General features: G+C 39.2%; 1 protein-coding gene across 5 annotated transcripts; it reads right to left on the bottom strand.

Moving 5' to 3' along the window:
- Positions 1 to 6,037: 6,037 nt before the first annotated feature.
- On the bottom strand, positions 6,038 to 15,786 carry LSMEM1 (leucine rich single-pass membrane protein 1). Of its 5 annotated transcripts, XM_075059090.1 has the most exons (5): positions 15,621 to 15,786; positions 14,610 to 14,732; positions 11,923 to 12,054; positions 8,426 to 8,563; positions 6,038 to 6,699 (listed from the first exon to the last, which is right to left on the bottom strand). In XM_075059090.1, exons 3-5 carry the CDS (start codon positions 12,047 to 12,049, stop codon positions 6,491 to 6,493), a joined length of 474 nt encoding a protein of 157 aa, XP_074915191.1. In that variant the 5' UTR covers positions 12,050 to 12,054; positions 14,610 to 14,732; positions 15,621 to 15,786; the 3' UTR covers positions 6,038 to 6,490. The 5 variants fall into 5 exon arrangements, with proteins under 5 accessions (XP_074915191.1, XP_074915195.1, XP_074915194.1 ...); XM_075059094.1 differs by lacking the exon at positions 14,610 to 14,732 and having other exon boundaries at positions 15,621 to 15,699; XM_075059093.1 differs by lacking the exons at positions 14,610 to 14,732; positions 15,621 to 15,786 and adding an exon at positions 14,950 to 15,247.
- Positions 15,787 to 16,433: the final 647 nt, after the last annotated feature.

The following is a 16,433-nucleotide window of genomic DNA, read 5'->3' as shown; positions in this document are numbered from 1 at the left end:
ACGAAGGTTTAAGAAATGGGAGAGCTGGCCGGTACCGACGACAAAACAAAAAAAACCAAAAAAACCCAAAAACCTGCGGTTCTCGGGGCCTGCAGCACGGAAAGAGGAAGGTGAGGTGATTTCTACAGGCCTGCCAGGGGACGTCTGAACTGACCATGGTTGCTGCTTCCCTCTGCCGAGGTGCTCGAATATGGACCTTAAAGCACCTGCTCAGACTGGAGAGAACTGCCTGGGAAGACACGAAAACGTGAAGAGCGTTAAGGAACAGCTTTCAGGCTCAGGGGGCTGTTTCTGCTTTTATCGTTTTATCGTAATGTCTTGTCGTGACCACCGTTCCTCGAGGAGGAGGCCTAAATGAGTCAGTCAGTATTTATTTATAGGTGCCGAATCAGTTTGCTAGATTTCATTCACTCCCCATGCACTTCAGCGAGCTGACTCACTTGCTGTCGATAGCTGGGGATCCTCCTGCTGCAGATTTTTATATGAAGCTGGATGTAGTTCAGAACAGCCCCCAAATGCTAGGGCCTCAGGGAGATCTCTTTTGAAGTCCCTCACTTACCATATCGGTGTTAAGCAAGAAGTGCAACCCAAGAGCTGCTTTGGATCAAAGCAGCGGCTCAGGCACACCAATCTGAGCAAAATCTTGGAGGGGAGCATCAACAAGAAACACTTCTAAGAAAACTTACACTCCACAATAGGTTGGCTGATGTTGGGGTTTTTTTTAAAAAAAACACTACATTTAAAATTCTATTAAATAAAGTATCATTAAATTCTGTGTTTTGTTATTATTGGTAGCAAACTTTTCCTCAGTTACCTAGTTAGTTAAGCTTGCTCCAGGATGCAAAGTCAGTCAGTCACCAGTGATGCACAAAAAGAACTAGAATCCATGTCACACCTTCTTTTGAAAAAGCAGTAAAAATACTGTTGTTATCACCTACATACCTACCCATATGATTTTGAGTACTCAGGGAGAGGTCTTCTGAAGAAAATGCTTCAGTGTTCCTTTCAGAAATAAACTAAAGCGTTATTGGAAGTTAATGAATGAGCCATGAGCTTTTGCTGAGGAGCAAAGGGTGCCTGTGAGTTTCAAAATTCCATGTCACCTTGTAGACAAGCACTGTTTCCCAAAGTCAGTTATGTGGTGAAGAAGATATTAAGATTAAATGAGCAGTGCAGAACTTGAAAAGCAAACCCATAATTATTAATAGATTTTTAAATTGGCAGGCGATCGATTTTTAAATTGTCCTTTCACCCTTGATGTGTAACGCAGTTTGCCTCACAGTGATAAATTAGCAGCAGCACTGTGCTGTGACTGTTTCTACTGGAAGGTTCTCATTACCATTCAGGGGTTTTGCTGGCTCATCAGTGAATCGTGGACAGCATTTTGATTGCTGAAGTGTGGCCCAGAAACTAGAGAAAGGATAGAAAACAGAGTCTGTAAAAACCTTTTCTTGAATTCTGAGATGATTGGGTTTTCGAATAAAACTAACCCCTTTTGGCCATAACGTTGCTATTATGTATCCCAGAGGAGTACAGTATCCCAGACAGTACATTCATCCCCTCTGTCCCTCTCTTTAAATCTCAGTATTCTTGTTAATCTGTCAGGGAAATAAGAACAGTAACATGTAATGGCATGAATTTGCTTTTTTCCTTAATTGAAGAGAACAGTTCCCTTAATCCCAGTAGCACTGGGCTGCGATCTAAGGTTTTGATCCAACTTTCATTATTCGCCAACATCTTCCAAGATAAATTACACTAGCAGCCTATAAGAAGATCTGTTTAAATGTCTTCTTGGACAGATGATTTTCAGTTGCTACTCAAAACATAAAGCCAGTTTTTAGTTGCTATTTGGCATTTGTTTTATCTAGGTGTTGCTTAATCAGAGTTCTAATTAGAATTGGTTGCAATGTTGTTTGTCAAAATAAACATTTTCAAAACACTAAAGCTTTCGAGGAGCAAATTGCTTTGCTGCCGTTTCCAATGGGGTAGGTTCTGAATCTCGGAGAAGAAACTCCAGTCAGGCAGGGTGAAATCAGTAAGAAAACTTAAAATTTTAGATCTGAAAATGCATACTTGCAGGTAATTTTGTGTGTAATTTTACAAGATTATGCTTTGATAGAATGAAAATAAATATTTGATCTTCAAAGACTTCAAAACCCCATGAAACAGGAATTTGTTCTTCAGATAATTCTAGTTCTGACAATACTCCTTCAGCTTTGTTCAACATTGTTCCACTCTGCTTATTTTGCAAATATCTTGACACTGCATTTAGTGTTCCTGAACAGTTTGGATTGTGTGCAACACACAGCACATCACCTTCGAGAACATGTGGTCTAACTAAATTTGTGACAGTCCTTTTGCCACTCCTGGAATTTTCTCTTCTCTTTTTCCAAATTCAGCATACACCTGTCATTATTGTTTTTTACCCATGTTCAGCTTTGTTACCACTGAATGAAGCATGTGAACTGAACTCATGCTAGAGTTTAAGAATAAATGTTGTATTAAAATTCCAAGTATCTCAGAGGGTAAAAAAGCTTTCTTAAGAGTATAATTGCCTTGCAGAGTTAGTGTAATATAAAATGACTGAAAAATTGGAAGGTAACAAACTATTTTTTGTAGTCACAGGCAATAGGTCAGGTAATAACGGGCTTAAGTTTCAGCAGGTAAAATTTTAGTTAGACTTCAGGAAGAAAAGTTAAGCATGTGGTTAGTTAAGCACTAGAAGAGGAGGCTTGTGGAAGCTCCATCATTTAAAAATTTTACAATGTGAATGGACAAGCATCTGTCAGGAAAGGTTTAAGTTAATCTGATGCTGCTGTCAGGCAAAAAGGGATGGATTTGAGTGCCTCTCAAAATCCCCCTTTACTGTCTGTGCATTATTTTCTATTGATGATGCTCACTGTCTGGATTTACCTAACCTCTGACTGGTTCATAGACAGGTCTCTATAAAGAATGTTTTGTCCTCAGTTCTTACATGCTGCTTGTAGATATTGAGCTCTGTTTCCTTCTAGAGGCGCACAAGACCAAGTGCAAGGCGATGGTAACGTGACCCCAGGGAAGGCAAGCAAATGCCTGCACTAGCCGATCCTCTACTGTTTATTACTGTATAGTCTCTCCACATGTAGTTTCACATAGTCAGATACCATCTGATGGTTTTGGGTTAACAGGAACATGGACTGTTGTGGAACAAAGGAGTGAATTTCTCAGCAAGCTAACCAGGGGAAGAAAATATTTTGTCTACTGATATTACCTAACCACCTAAAGATTCAGCCAACATTTCAGAGACTGGCACCATGATGCCTTTGATGGAAGCTGAAGATAATTTCTTGGTTAAATCTTCTAAGTGTTTCTCCTTGCTCACCAGCACCTTTCTAGTATTGTCCAGATTTATTCAGCAGGAAATTTCCTGAAGCCAAGTTGTCATTTCAGTAATGTTAGTTGCAGCTGTTGAGAGAGATGAGTGTCAGTGGCATGTTGTTAAATCTACCTGAAGCCTTTATGCATCATTTTTATTTACGGTGGACTCAGAGAAATACTGAAGAGCAAATTACTTTGGATAGATACCTTTATAGCCTGTAGATAAGAGAAAAAGGAACAAAGCAGTACTACTGGGGAGAACGGCTGTGACTAATGTAAGATGAAGCTATTACTGTCAGATCACCTTCCTCCTGTTCTTTGTTGTAATACCAGACATTGCAAAGGCTCCTGAGACGTGCAGCCATACAAGAACAGAGATCTTACCCTGCCTACAGGAGAATTGTAACATCCATGTGCAGTACAGTGGTTACACCACATGCGGTGGGAGCTTGGAGTTTACTAGTCGCTTAGCTGTTCATTCAAGATGAGGATTACGGAGCTCTGGAATGAGCTGAAATTCACTTCAGGGTCAAGTCTGTAGAAGATTTTAAGAGTCAAGTATTGGTTTGTTTGGGACTATTTCACTGTCAGTAGATCAGACAGAAATGTTCCCCTGAAGGAGTCACTGCTTGCTTGTGTTTGGGGGGGTACTCCAGAAAGTGTTGGTGGTGCGGTTGTGGCACTCTGGTGTCGAGGCAGCCCTCTCAACCCTTGCTCTGGTCTCGTATGGAAGCAGTTCTAACTGTAAATGGGTATTGGTAACCTGAGCTGAGAAGCCATAAGCAGCCGTATGCAGTGCTGCTCCATGTCTCTCTTGTATGCAAGTGGCTCCAACAACAGATGTGTTTCAGCAGTGCTAACAGGATAAGCCTATGGAATTCCCTGGGACCTTTGCACTTTTTCAGTCACTGATCTTAATCACTGATCACTGCAAGTGAAGAAGCAATTAAACATGAAATGATGACTCAGGGCCTCAGTCCTGTGTGATACTGAGCACGCCTGCACATTGCTATGCCCCAGCTGGTCCTAAGTCTGTGGCAGTTGAGGGCACTCAGCACCTTGCAGGATCAAACCATGGAGTTAAAAAAAAAACCAACACTTATAATCAATAATAGAGACAGAAAAAGTTAATTTATTGTGAGTACTGATTGAATAACTAGATTAAGAGTAATGGAGGACAAGACCAGAGAGATGAGGAAGCTTTCATTTCTTCGGGGACTGTTGCTGTAGCACAGACTTTATTTACAGTCCCCTGCCAGAAAATATCTATTGACTGTTGGTGTCAGTTTCTATTGGACCACAGACTGCTCTGATAGCTGCAGTTGCAACAAGGGATGTGACAAATCCACGTGTTTGAGATGCACCAGGTGCCAAATGCTAGCCTTGTTTCTCCCTAGCTAACAAGTACAGATGTGTGTCAGCACGAGACAGGAGCTTGAAAGCAATTACAGTAGCTACAGAGAAAACAACACTGTGAGTGTCATGTTTTTAGTCTTACAATACTTTTTCTTTCATCGTTTAACAGCATTTACGGAAAGATATTTGAGTTGGACTTTTAGGGTTTCTTTCCTTACAACTTATTCTACACTTACTTTTATCATTCTCTGTTAGCTATGTTAAAGTCATCTTTGTAACAACTACTTGTGATATCCAGAGGAGATAATTACAACTGCAGCTGGGAATTACAGCATGAGTAGTAAACTCTTAAGACCAAACCTCGGAGTTTTCATGTGAATGACTTGACAGTAATACATCAGGAAAAGAAAAATCAAGAAATAGAGAGAAGGTGGCATAAAACATAGGTGTAAATCAAAGCACTCCTAATAACAGGAATAGAATTGATGGGCAAATCTGAGTAGAGTGATACCAGGAAATATTCCTGGACCTAGTTCTTCACTCTGCTGTAGACAATGAAGTAGTCATCACAGAAAGGATTACCATTCATTCTGGAAAAGGAGACTGCAATGCAAGTTGTCAACTTTGGTGAGTTTTTGTAAAATTGTCCAGAAGAGATAAGAAAGCATTGGATGAGAAAGAGAAATCAAAGTGAAAGAGAAGATGTTGGACATACTCCATAGTGTCAGCTGCCATTGAACTGTTGTGATGGGAGTAACCAATTTATTTACTGATAATGGAGGTGGCTTCTTAATGTATGTACCAGTAGAAGGTTCTGAATACTAAAATTACAAAGCTACCTACCAGTCCGTTATGTGATCATACTTTTGGGTGTCAGTCTCCACAACTGTGTAAAATTAGAGTGAGAAAGCGTCAACTCCTGCTTTCACCCTCTGAGGTACTGCTCCATTTTAAAAACATGAAGGTTCAGACCAGATTTCACCTGGCCCTTCTCTGATAGTGGCCAACAACAACTACAGGGAAGAGTACAAGAACATGTAGTATTTTCCCCACATCATTTTATAAAAACACTTGGCCGTCACCCAGAAACTGCCAGCAAATACTGACTACAATGTACTAGCATTGCTATTAGATGGGTAGTGCCAGACTGAGTCCTCTAAACCTATTTCCCATCTAAGACAATATGACACCCACTTTCAGTCAATACAAATTTGGGCTGAATATGGCATGTTATGAAAGGGTTTGTTTTTATTCAAGTTTGTTTTTTCACAAAAGGAGTAGTAAGTCAACCTATTTAGATGCACAGAAAGGAAAACCACTAAACTCCATGGCAGAATTGGATTTATTTATAAGTTGTGGAATCTGAAGTTATCGTTAAATACAAATAATATAGAAGCAAACACAAAACTTGTTCCAAAGAAACAGGAGAATGACTAAGTGAACAAGGTCATGCTGGAATCATGTGAATAGAAATCACTATTTTCTGTGATCATTCACTTACATTTAAAGTAAAACTAAGCCCTTAGCCCTGCAATTTACAATGCACAGAGAATCTGGAACTCTTGCCAAAAATTGTTGACAGTCCATTGTTTATTGTAAATCATATGGGCTTAGTATTCAAAATCCATATTCACATAAAACATTATTTTCTAATATTTTTCATTCAGCTGGCTTTTCCAATGCTCCTGTGACCATATCAGAATGTTTAAGTAACCTGTGTGCCATATGTGAATATATCTCAGTACATGAATATGCTGAATTTCATTCCAAAGAAGATCTATTCTCCAGGGACTTTCAGCTCAGCATGGGTAAAGACGTAATCCTGAAGATCGGGAGACTGTGTGAAGAAGTATCTCCCCTTTTCCTTAATTTCTGATTGATTTAGATGCTTCAATATCATATTGTTCATTTTCTTAAGCTCTTCTATGTTCTTCTTTTCAGATATTAGTCTGCTTGATATTTGGTCCATCTTGTTTCTAGTTTGAACTTGAAAAGGAAAATGTACCGCATTAAATTGGCAACATTTAAGTCAAGAGCATCACTACCCTCTCTTGCATTCCTGTGGGAGTTTGTAGGGAATTACGATGGGTAAAAATATTAAACAGGAAAACAACTGCAGAACCTAATGATAAAAAGTTATGCATCTGGTGGAGTTACCTGTTCACTACATTCTTTAATTGCTTGTTTTCTGTTTTATTCAGTTCAGTGCAGTGTAATAAAATCAGATATGGCAGACGAATTATGCAGTCTTCAGGAGTGTATCCATTCCATTAGTGTCCACAGAAAAATGTCTTATTTAGGGGCTCCAAAATGCTATTTCTGGGCAGTAAGCACCTGTATTTCTCTAAAACTACAATTACTAAAACACACATCAGACTACAGCCACATCACTGGATTTCCTAAAGCATTTAGATTAAAGGAAAATTCTTGCAAATATTAGCATTTGGAGGCCAGTTTCCTCTGGAACACCAATATGCACTATCTGTCATGTACACTTCTGGAGCTATTTTTATTTTAGCTTTCTGAAGTTAACAAAATTTACCCATGGGTTTTGAAGCTTGAGTCTCATAGTGCCAATGTTAAAAAAATCTATGTCTATGGATTGCAAATGTAATCTGATATGATGTTTCTAATGTAAGCTGAAACACTGCTGGAAATGAGTTTCAAAAACCACAGGCCTCCACCAACCTGAGCCCAAGCAAACTCCTTTAATCCCCGTAAGTAGCCTTTTGGCTATTACTTTACCATTTTTCCACTAGAGGGGCACATCACTCATTTTTCTATACCAGGGCTCTACTTTTAGCAGCTCTCCATTAAATAAATCTGGAATTCAAGTACAAGATATTTTAATTAGGGTTTTATAATAATGCCACTTAAAATTTCCTGTGTGCTCTGATATTCTGTTCTTTGAGCGCTTGTGAGCAAATTCAGTCAAGGATTAGGATTTCCTGTTCAAAAAGAAAAATGAGGATTTTTTGCTCTGCTCCAGCAAATTCCCTACTATAGGATAAAAGAAATCTTAATTTCACATGGATTCCAGTTCATTCAAAATGGACTTGTAAGTTAAAATAATGCACCCCAAAATGGCAAGAGCTCCATAAACCAAGGTCACCTGTAAGGCTAAACCCACCCGACCAGTCCAGTCGAAGTGGAACAGCAATTACATCTACAGACTCAATGCTATGTGCCAGTTTTCATATATCTTGTCTAATTTTTTGTTTCTTATGTTTGAGATTTTCTTCATTCCAAGTACTTAGCTAGCAACTTTCAGGTCTTTCTTCAGGTAGCCTGATTTAAGTGTTAGCGTGGGTGTAATTCCAGTTTCAGTGGAATGACACCAATACTGAGTTTTATCTGGAAAGGAATGGAAGGCACGTTGTCAAAGCATCTCACTGCCATACAGTCATCTTTAAAATTTAATTTAATTTCCAGTCAACATTTTTAGCAACACAGTATAACCCTGTTGAGCTAAATTCTTCACAGCTGTCGAAGCTCACAAAACCTTTGCACTAAAAATGAAATTGTGCCTTTTAGCTCAGAGAGTAGGGGCCTGTGCTTTTGCACCCAGGACCAAGATCCACTTCCCATAACCAGCCAAAGCCTTTGACCATGCAAATACAGCAGTAGCATGTTATAAGGTAGCATGACGCATTTCAGTGAAGTTCTTCCGATTGGCCCTACGTTTTTAAGAACCACTCTTCAGCTTACTTACTTATTAAGAATATTACGAATGAAACAAGTGCCAAACTGACGATCAAAGTAAGAATAAAGGTGACGAAGAACAAACACTGGTTTCTTATGTTGCTCCCTGCCGTGTTTTCTCCAGTACCACCAGTGTTCTCTTCTTCATCTGTTATGAGACGACAAATCATTTGGTGATAAAGTTTGTTAAAGCTGGTTAGGATAAACATGACAAAATGCTTCTGGCTTCATGAAATGATGTAGAATACGTCATAATTTTGGCCAACAGATTTTATTTCCTGTGATATTGCATGAGAAGGGAAGAAACCAACTTTATGAGCTCAGCTTGAATTTGGAAGTATGAAAACTAGTACATCTGTTATAGCTGTTGGAACATATTCAATAGAAATGTTTCTGTTGTTGAAATACACTGTTTTGTTGAAGTTGACCTGTCTCACAGTTCAGAATTTTACAGCTCAGTTTTACATGTACAAAGGTTACAATTAAGTTTTCATAGGAGGCTTTTTAAGGGCCTGAATGGACTCAACCTTTTCAAAAGAGAGGAGAGAAAAATCCTTATTGAAAAACCTAGATACAGATTCATCTTACACGTTCATCCTCTAGATTTGCTTCTTTTTCTGTTTGACAATAGAAGTACCCCTGGGATGATTAATTTCCCAAATTAAGCACCTCAGTTAAGCTCCTGATGTTGGATAGGATGAATGTAGGTCTTGACTTTTTATCTTAAAACAAATGTTTTCAATGTTCTCAGTGTTTTTCTTCTTCTTTCGGTTTTGTTGGTTTCATTCCAATAAAAAATGAGGTACATATCCCCCCAAATTGTCAAAAACAGAATAGACTCTCACATGGACTACATATGGTGTCCTTCAAGCACATGAAGAATGAGGGGAAAAGGACAAGCAGTTGCTACGCTGCCCTCGAATCAGAGTGTCAAGCCGGTTTATTGCTTTCTAAAGAATGTGTTGCATATAGGGAAAGTCCGTAGTTTCTCTCATAGAAACAGTTGTGACCAAATGAGAGGTGGCAATACGCCCTAAAGTTAACAGTTAAAAGTCAAGTGAACACCATGAGGAAATTCATATGAACCTAAAAAAGAATCATACTTGAGCCAGATTTGTTTAAGCCCAAGTTTGCATACTACTTTAACTACTTACTAAGGTTTGGGTTTATTTTATGTTTTGGGGGGCGTAGGGAGCTAATGTAATTTCATTTTGGTGTCAGTCTCATAGATTCTAAAATTACATGCAAATTACTGTAATTTCTCCTCCTGTAATTGCTGGCTTGCCATTCTGAAAGGGAGAGCAGCGTGTGCGTCTGTGAAAAATATATTTCTAGATCATGTTCTTGTTTTAGCTGGTAGAAATCTCTGAGGTCTTTGCAACTGAGCCTGTAGTGATAAAGCTGAGGGAAGGCTGTGTATGCCATTACAGCACTTTAATAATGAACCAGTCTGGGGCTGAGCAATTCACTGAGGTAGTAGGAGATGTCTGGGAATATCTCTGCTTTTCTTTATTGCATTTAAAACGCTCCTCCCTGCAGGTAAGCTGAAACCTTTTAATATTTGGGTTTGGGGGTTTTATTTTTATTCCCTTAGCATTCATAACAAATGCATCATATACTAAGTGCCTGCACAAATATTGCTTTCTAATCAGAATAATAAGGGTGGGGAGGGCCTGCTACTGCTGTCTCTCAAGCATACTAAGCTATCAATAGAGGTCTCAAAAGTGGTCTGTGCTTGCTCTGCCTAATGAATGCTTCTTACTATTTCAATTGGCTGAACATGCCAGCCTGCAGTGTTGTGAGGAATCAGTGAACACACATTCTTGCCAAACTGCAAACAGTGGGACCATTTTGTTATCTAAAACATAAAGAAATTACTGCGTGGCTGCTACCAAAGCAATCAAAAGGTATATACATTTTAAATAGCTTTTAACATGATTGCTAGCGTGTTTGATTATGCCAGGTCATATTAAGCTACTGAACAAAAGGATTGCTCTGTACTGCAACACTCTTAAAATGTCGTTTTTAAACCAAATTGGGCATCTGCTATACTACTAATAGATCATTCACAAAATTTTAGTATTTATCAGAAATTGAAAAACACTCCACAAGTCTCACTGATTTTCTGGCAAGAGAGCCAGAAATTTATGCTGCTGAATAAGGCAGCTAAGAACTGTGAAAAGTTAATTTTATGTATTTAACTGATGGGTAAGATATCTACAGAATCTCAATGTTAAAAAAAAAAAAAGCATGTTAAAAAGAATAATCCTAAAAGGAGCCAAAGCACTTTACAAATTGATGCATGAAATACGTATTAGGCTACCTTTATTTACTGCTGAAATGTAGGGAGGAGCATGCGTGTGATTATTCCACAGAACCATATATGATTCCACAGAACCCTGTATATTTACCTGGAAAGTACACAATACTGTCTAATAAAAATTACAACAGAAAGCAGACAGTCACGCTGCAAAGAGTTTCTTTGACATTAAAACCAATTCATCCCATTGTCTCATTTTGTACTTGTAGAAGTGACAATATCAAGATAATCTACATAGGAAAATTAAGTAGCTTATGTCTAACATCTTTCGTTAAATACAGAAACCAGCACCACTCTAGTTTGTTGCATTAGGAAAAGTTAGAGGACTCAGAAACAGAAGTAATGGAAAAGCATTTAAGTCCTATAACTAGAAGCATGATTAATTTATGGCCATTTGAAGCTCATTTAAACAGAGCTGTTGTTCTATAGCTTTTCTTCAGTCAAATTTGCCATTATAGTAAGGGAAATAAGAGCAGATTCAAATACTGTTATGTGGAATGCTGCTGAAGAACTACAGGTTTTAAGATGTTTTCAGGTCACAAAGAACTCAAATGTATGGTAGCTATCACTGGGTGAAAATATTCTTGTTGCCATGAGAAATCAAAGTTAAGAGCCATATAAAACCAGTAGAAGTGTGAGAGCCCATATCTGAAACTGTAAGTAAAGCAAGTCTGCAAATTAAAATGCTTAAAAGTCTCATGGGATATTTCACATAACTGGTTTGAGTCCTTAGAAGATGTGTCTTAAAAGAATGAACAGAAATTAATTCTGTTCCTATTGCCACGTATGAATTTTAGTGCTTGTGAAGAGTTATGATGCTATTTATGTAGTAGGTGTATATTGAGTGTTACTAGAAACATTATCCTGCAAGGATCACCTCATGAATCCCAATGGAAATGGAAGATAAGTCCAGGCGTAATAGCGAATCCCTAGCCAAGTGCAAGGATTTTCAGGAACCTAATAACTGAAATACTTCGCAGGAGCAGTTAAACCGTTAATCTGATCTGTCTAAATTATGCTGTTTTCAATCTTTTTCTTACATTTTTCAGTACAGAGCTTGACATATGCATTTTGGCCTATTGGGCTGTTGACACCAGTGATACACAATGTGGTCAGCCATACATAACTCTTTTTTGATGGCCTATTGGATGTATAGAAAACCACAGAGCATCACCTATCATACGTACCTAGCACACGTTGGGATACATCTGGACAAACATTTAGTTTGTTTAGGTTGTTTAAAGAATCAACCACATAAAGTTTTCCTTCTTCATGAGTATCAGGCAGGTTAATTTCCAAGGAAGGCCTCTCCATTGTGTCTAAAAGAAAACATAATTAAAAAGGTAAATTAAAACATGGATATGGGAAATAACTGGTAACAGTTGGTGTCTTGTTCTAAGGAAATGCTGAGCAGCCTTAACAACCCTTAAAATAAAGGGATTTGAAGGACAAGCACAGTTACTAGATCTTGAAGGCAAGGGTAACAGTACATAGCATTTATTTATTCTTGGAGATCTTTGGTGAGTATAAGATTTCATTTCTACACTGTGTTTTAAACCTATATATGCATATGTACGTGTGTGGAGAAAGAAAGAAAGAGAAAAATCTATTTGACTGCTCCAGCATTGATTTGAACGTTAGTTATTTAGTTGTAAAACTCTTAGTTTGGTGTGTACTTGGTAAGATGTAGGGTGATATCCTGACCACAGTGAAAGCCAAATCTTCACTAATACTGCCAGGAAGGATGTCACTCAGGTCCTCTGCTTTCAGCATCAAATATTCAGAGATAAGACAGAGAAAGCAGGTGTGGATGTAGGAGATAAGCAGCAAGAATTTGCACCTACTTGTACACCTTAGAATATCACTGTGAAGTTATTATTTGTAAAAAATGGAGCAAAAAATAACCTTCTAATGTGGGTCTACTATACATAGATGCTAGTTTTGGACACATTACAGCCTGATGGCAAAGCCTTTTCTTCAGACTAATAATCCTTGCTTTAAAAAAACACACTGGATGTGGCCCAATCAGCAAAAACAGCTTCTCTGTGAGTCTGGGTGCATGAACTCATTGACTTATTGTTTATATGAATACAGTTATGAAGGACGATTATATAGAGAAAAGAAGCAATACCTAAGCAGGCTCCTCTATGAATTTCACATTATTCCTTATCAGTCTTTTGGTTTTCTTTATGCTACCCTGACTCCAAAACTGTTTTCTAGAAACAAACTACAGTTCTAGCCATAAGGAAATGCAGACGCTCTAACTAGGCATCTTAGACTACACTGGTCACTGAAAACTCCCTTTGTAATTATTGAAGAAAAATACATACTTCCAGGTGATACTCCTCTTAGAATAAGATGTGTCTTTCTGACCTTAGAATCACAGCCGAAATGTACCTTTCCCTTGCTAGTGAATGTAAGGGGGGAGCTCACAGAGATTAGTTTAGACTTGGAGTTGAACATATCTTGCCCACTTAGTATTTTATCAAAGCTCTCTTAGTATTTTATCAAAGCTCTCAAGTTCAATTTTATCTGCCAGACATAACTCAGCACTTCACAGGATGCAAACCTCCTGCGTGGTGGTTTGCACCCCATGATGGAGGGCGTTAAGCACCTCAAGGTGATTTCTGAATACTAGATGGGTTGAATTGCCCTCTTGACAGGCATCTCCCTCTCTCCCTCTCCAAGCAATTGAGAACGCAGTGTGACCAGATTCCTAACCTAGCACTTAAATTAAAAAACTAAAGCTTGAGGAATACAGGCCTGAGCCTTTACAGAAAAGACCCACTCTTTCCCTCATCAAACCAGATGCAGTTTTTCATAATTCCCCTGAATTTGAGCACACAGCCAAGTAAACATTCACTGAGCCTCAGTAAGTCTGAAGACTAAGTGCTTCAATCACCCCTGACAACGGGGCTTGTTCTCTTGCTAGTGGGGATTGACAGGCCTACATGTACACCTTTATATTTGTATTTAATAGAGTGTAAGAAAAGGTTCCAGCTTCTTTTTTTCTCTGTTCAGAATTGTTGCTGCTACAAAACACAAAGATAAGGTAGAAAAGCTGGCGTAGTAGTGGTTACCCTTACCTAGCGTATGATTTTGAGGTGTGAGGCAGTAATTTCAGGACAGACGGCCGTGTCCACTGTCCCTCCCCTAGAACGCCGCGTGGTGCCAGGCACGGTCGGCGAGCCACGTCCCCACCAGCGCTGGCTCCGCTATCTCCCCAGAAGCACATCTGTGGCCAGCTGCAATCATTACAGAGCCCTGCGTTTCAACAACGGCGCGCTAAACGTCAGTGACCGCCTCCTGCACAGAGGCTTTCGGTTATTTTTAGCTGCCGAAGAGCAGTTGTTTCTCTTGGGTATTTTGATTAGTACCTCCCTGCAACTTCAGGGAAGACTCTTCTTAACAACTTGAGCTGTAATAAACGTGAATACCTTTGATTCCTTAATATTATGAGTTATACATTTCTGCATTCATTATTATTTAAAAACAATCTCCTCACTGTGCGCGTAACTGCAGTGAAGATAACTGTTATCTCTGTATTACATTTGGAGTAAAACTCTGTATTACATTTGTTTTATTACATTCACATGCCAAACAAAGGAGAGAGGATACAGACATCAGGGTCACTGGCCAGAAGTGTTGATTATTTTCCCAACAAACTAATCTAAACATTGGGGGTGTGGGAGTCACTCTTATCTGGTACTTTAACCTTGCTTAAAGGCTTTTCTCCCCATGCGATTTTTAAACTTCTTAATCTGTTGTGGTAAAATTAGAACTTAGAATGAGAACACACGGAAAATTCTTCACAGAAAAAAAGGAAATCAAGTCTAAAAGGAATTAAAAAACAGGAGAATGAAACGTTACTTACAACATAACTATGTTCAGGTAACGTGCCAGTATGGAAGAAATCAGCCAGTGAAAATCACCCGAAGAAAACTTGTTCTGCTGTTCCTTTCTCTCTACTTTTAGACCCATAGGAACCTGTCAACTCCTGCAGGACCCATGAAGGCAGCTATGAAACAGACCCTCCCTTTCAATCTATATTTAGAGTTCATCTTGGCTAAGTATACTGACTTAACACTATTGATCTGTTTAAAAAGAAAAAAACCACATATACAGCTCTTTTTTTATTATACTGGATTCATTACGATAATATCCTATCATGGAGAATGAGAAGGTTTGTTAGTGATGAGCAATATTTCACTAACCTTTTGGTTTATGATGCCTTTTTAAAACACATTTGCTAATGCAGAAGAGTCATATCTACAACACTGTAGCTATGAGTAACCAGTTTGCTATGCATAAGAGTCATATCTACAGTATTGCAGTCATGAGTACTTTAAAGGCACAGACTAGAAATAACAGGGTATTCTCCTCCTCCCACACATCTTACAAATTCAAGTGGGGCAGTATTATGGGATGGACTAATTTGTATGGTATCCTTAGTTGTTTAAAAAATAAATTCTGATGAACTCTTTGTGAGTACTGGTAACTGCTCCTTCACAGACAGTTCTTTTGATCGCTCCTTTTTTTTTTTGGTGATGTTGCAAAATGTAACGTTACAGCACACTGTAAGGACAGGTAGCTGACACTTACACAAAGGGACCATGGCTCAAAACAAATCCTTTCTGAAGTCATTCTATACATCTAAAATGTTGAAGTGACAATGAATACATTTTCCTTTCAGGAAAGAACACAGAGGATACATCTTCTGACTCATAGCTCCCACCCCAAGCTGCCAAGCTCTGCCGCTGCCCAGTCTGAGTAGCTGCGCCAGTAATACAGACAGAACAAGCTTGCTCCCTTTCTGCAGGGGTCTCCTAGAAGTCCTCCCTCCAAACAAGGACATGCAAGCCAGAAAAAAAAAAACAACCCTCACCTCCATGCCTGAAGGACTCCTGACACCATCCTAATTGGCAGACAAGGACCCCCGCCTCCCCCATTCTAAGCTTGAAAAGGTCTAAAACCCCTCAGATCTCTGCAGGGCAGCAAGCTGCACAGCCCGTCTGCCCTCAGCAGCCTTGGAGCCATCCTGGTCGCTGTGGTTGGCAGCTACAGCGGAATGGGGAAAGGGCAACCACACGCTCGGCCGCCTGCCAGGAGATGCTGTAGAAAGCAATTTTGCAAAACACTGGCAGGAGAGGAAGCCATCAGAAGTGCGACGTTACACCAGCAAAGCGTGCCAAAGGTGACCACCCAGAAGCCACGGGAGAGACCAGTGGGAACAATTTAGCTGGAAGGGGGCAGAGTCTTGGGCTGGGCAAACATGGGTAGCCAGCTTCATCTAGTTCAAGTATCAAAAGTTTCTTCTGCACTTGTGTGACCAACACTGACAACACACATCAATAACAGCACAAATTGCAGTTGAAGGCCCCCTTATAGCTTAAGTAATCAGTTTCATAAGCCAAACAAATTCTTACATAATGCATTATTTGAGGAAAAAAAGTTAGAAGGTACAACTAATTGGCATGTATAGATTTTCTGGAATAGGTTCTGCTATAATCTGAAACTAAAAAAAAACAACCCCCAAAAAACCCACCACACCCCAAACTTCCCCTTATCAGAGCAAGCAGTTTTCAGGGCAAGGGGTGGGGGTTTTATTGGGTGTAAAGTTTACTTCCTCTGCTGATAAACATTCTTAAAAGCATAGGTCAAGTTATTCTAACAAGCGCTGTTATTTATAGATCTTCTG

Source organism: Buteo buteo, chromosome 28, assembly GCF_964188355.1.
Source record: "Buteo buteo chromosome 28, bButBut1.hap1.1, whole genome shotgun sequence".
Lineage (NCBI taxonomy): Eukaryota > Metazoa > Chordata > Aves > Accipitriformes > Accipitridae > Buteo > Buteo buteo.
This window is presented reverse-complemented; position numbering and strand designations above follow the sequence as displayed.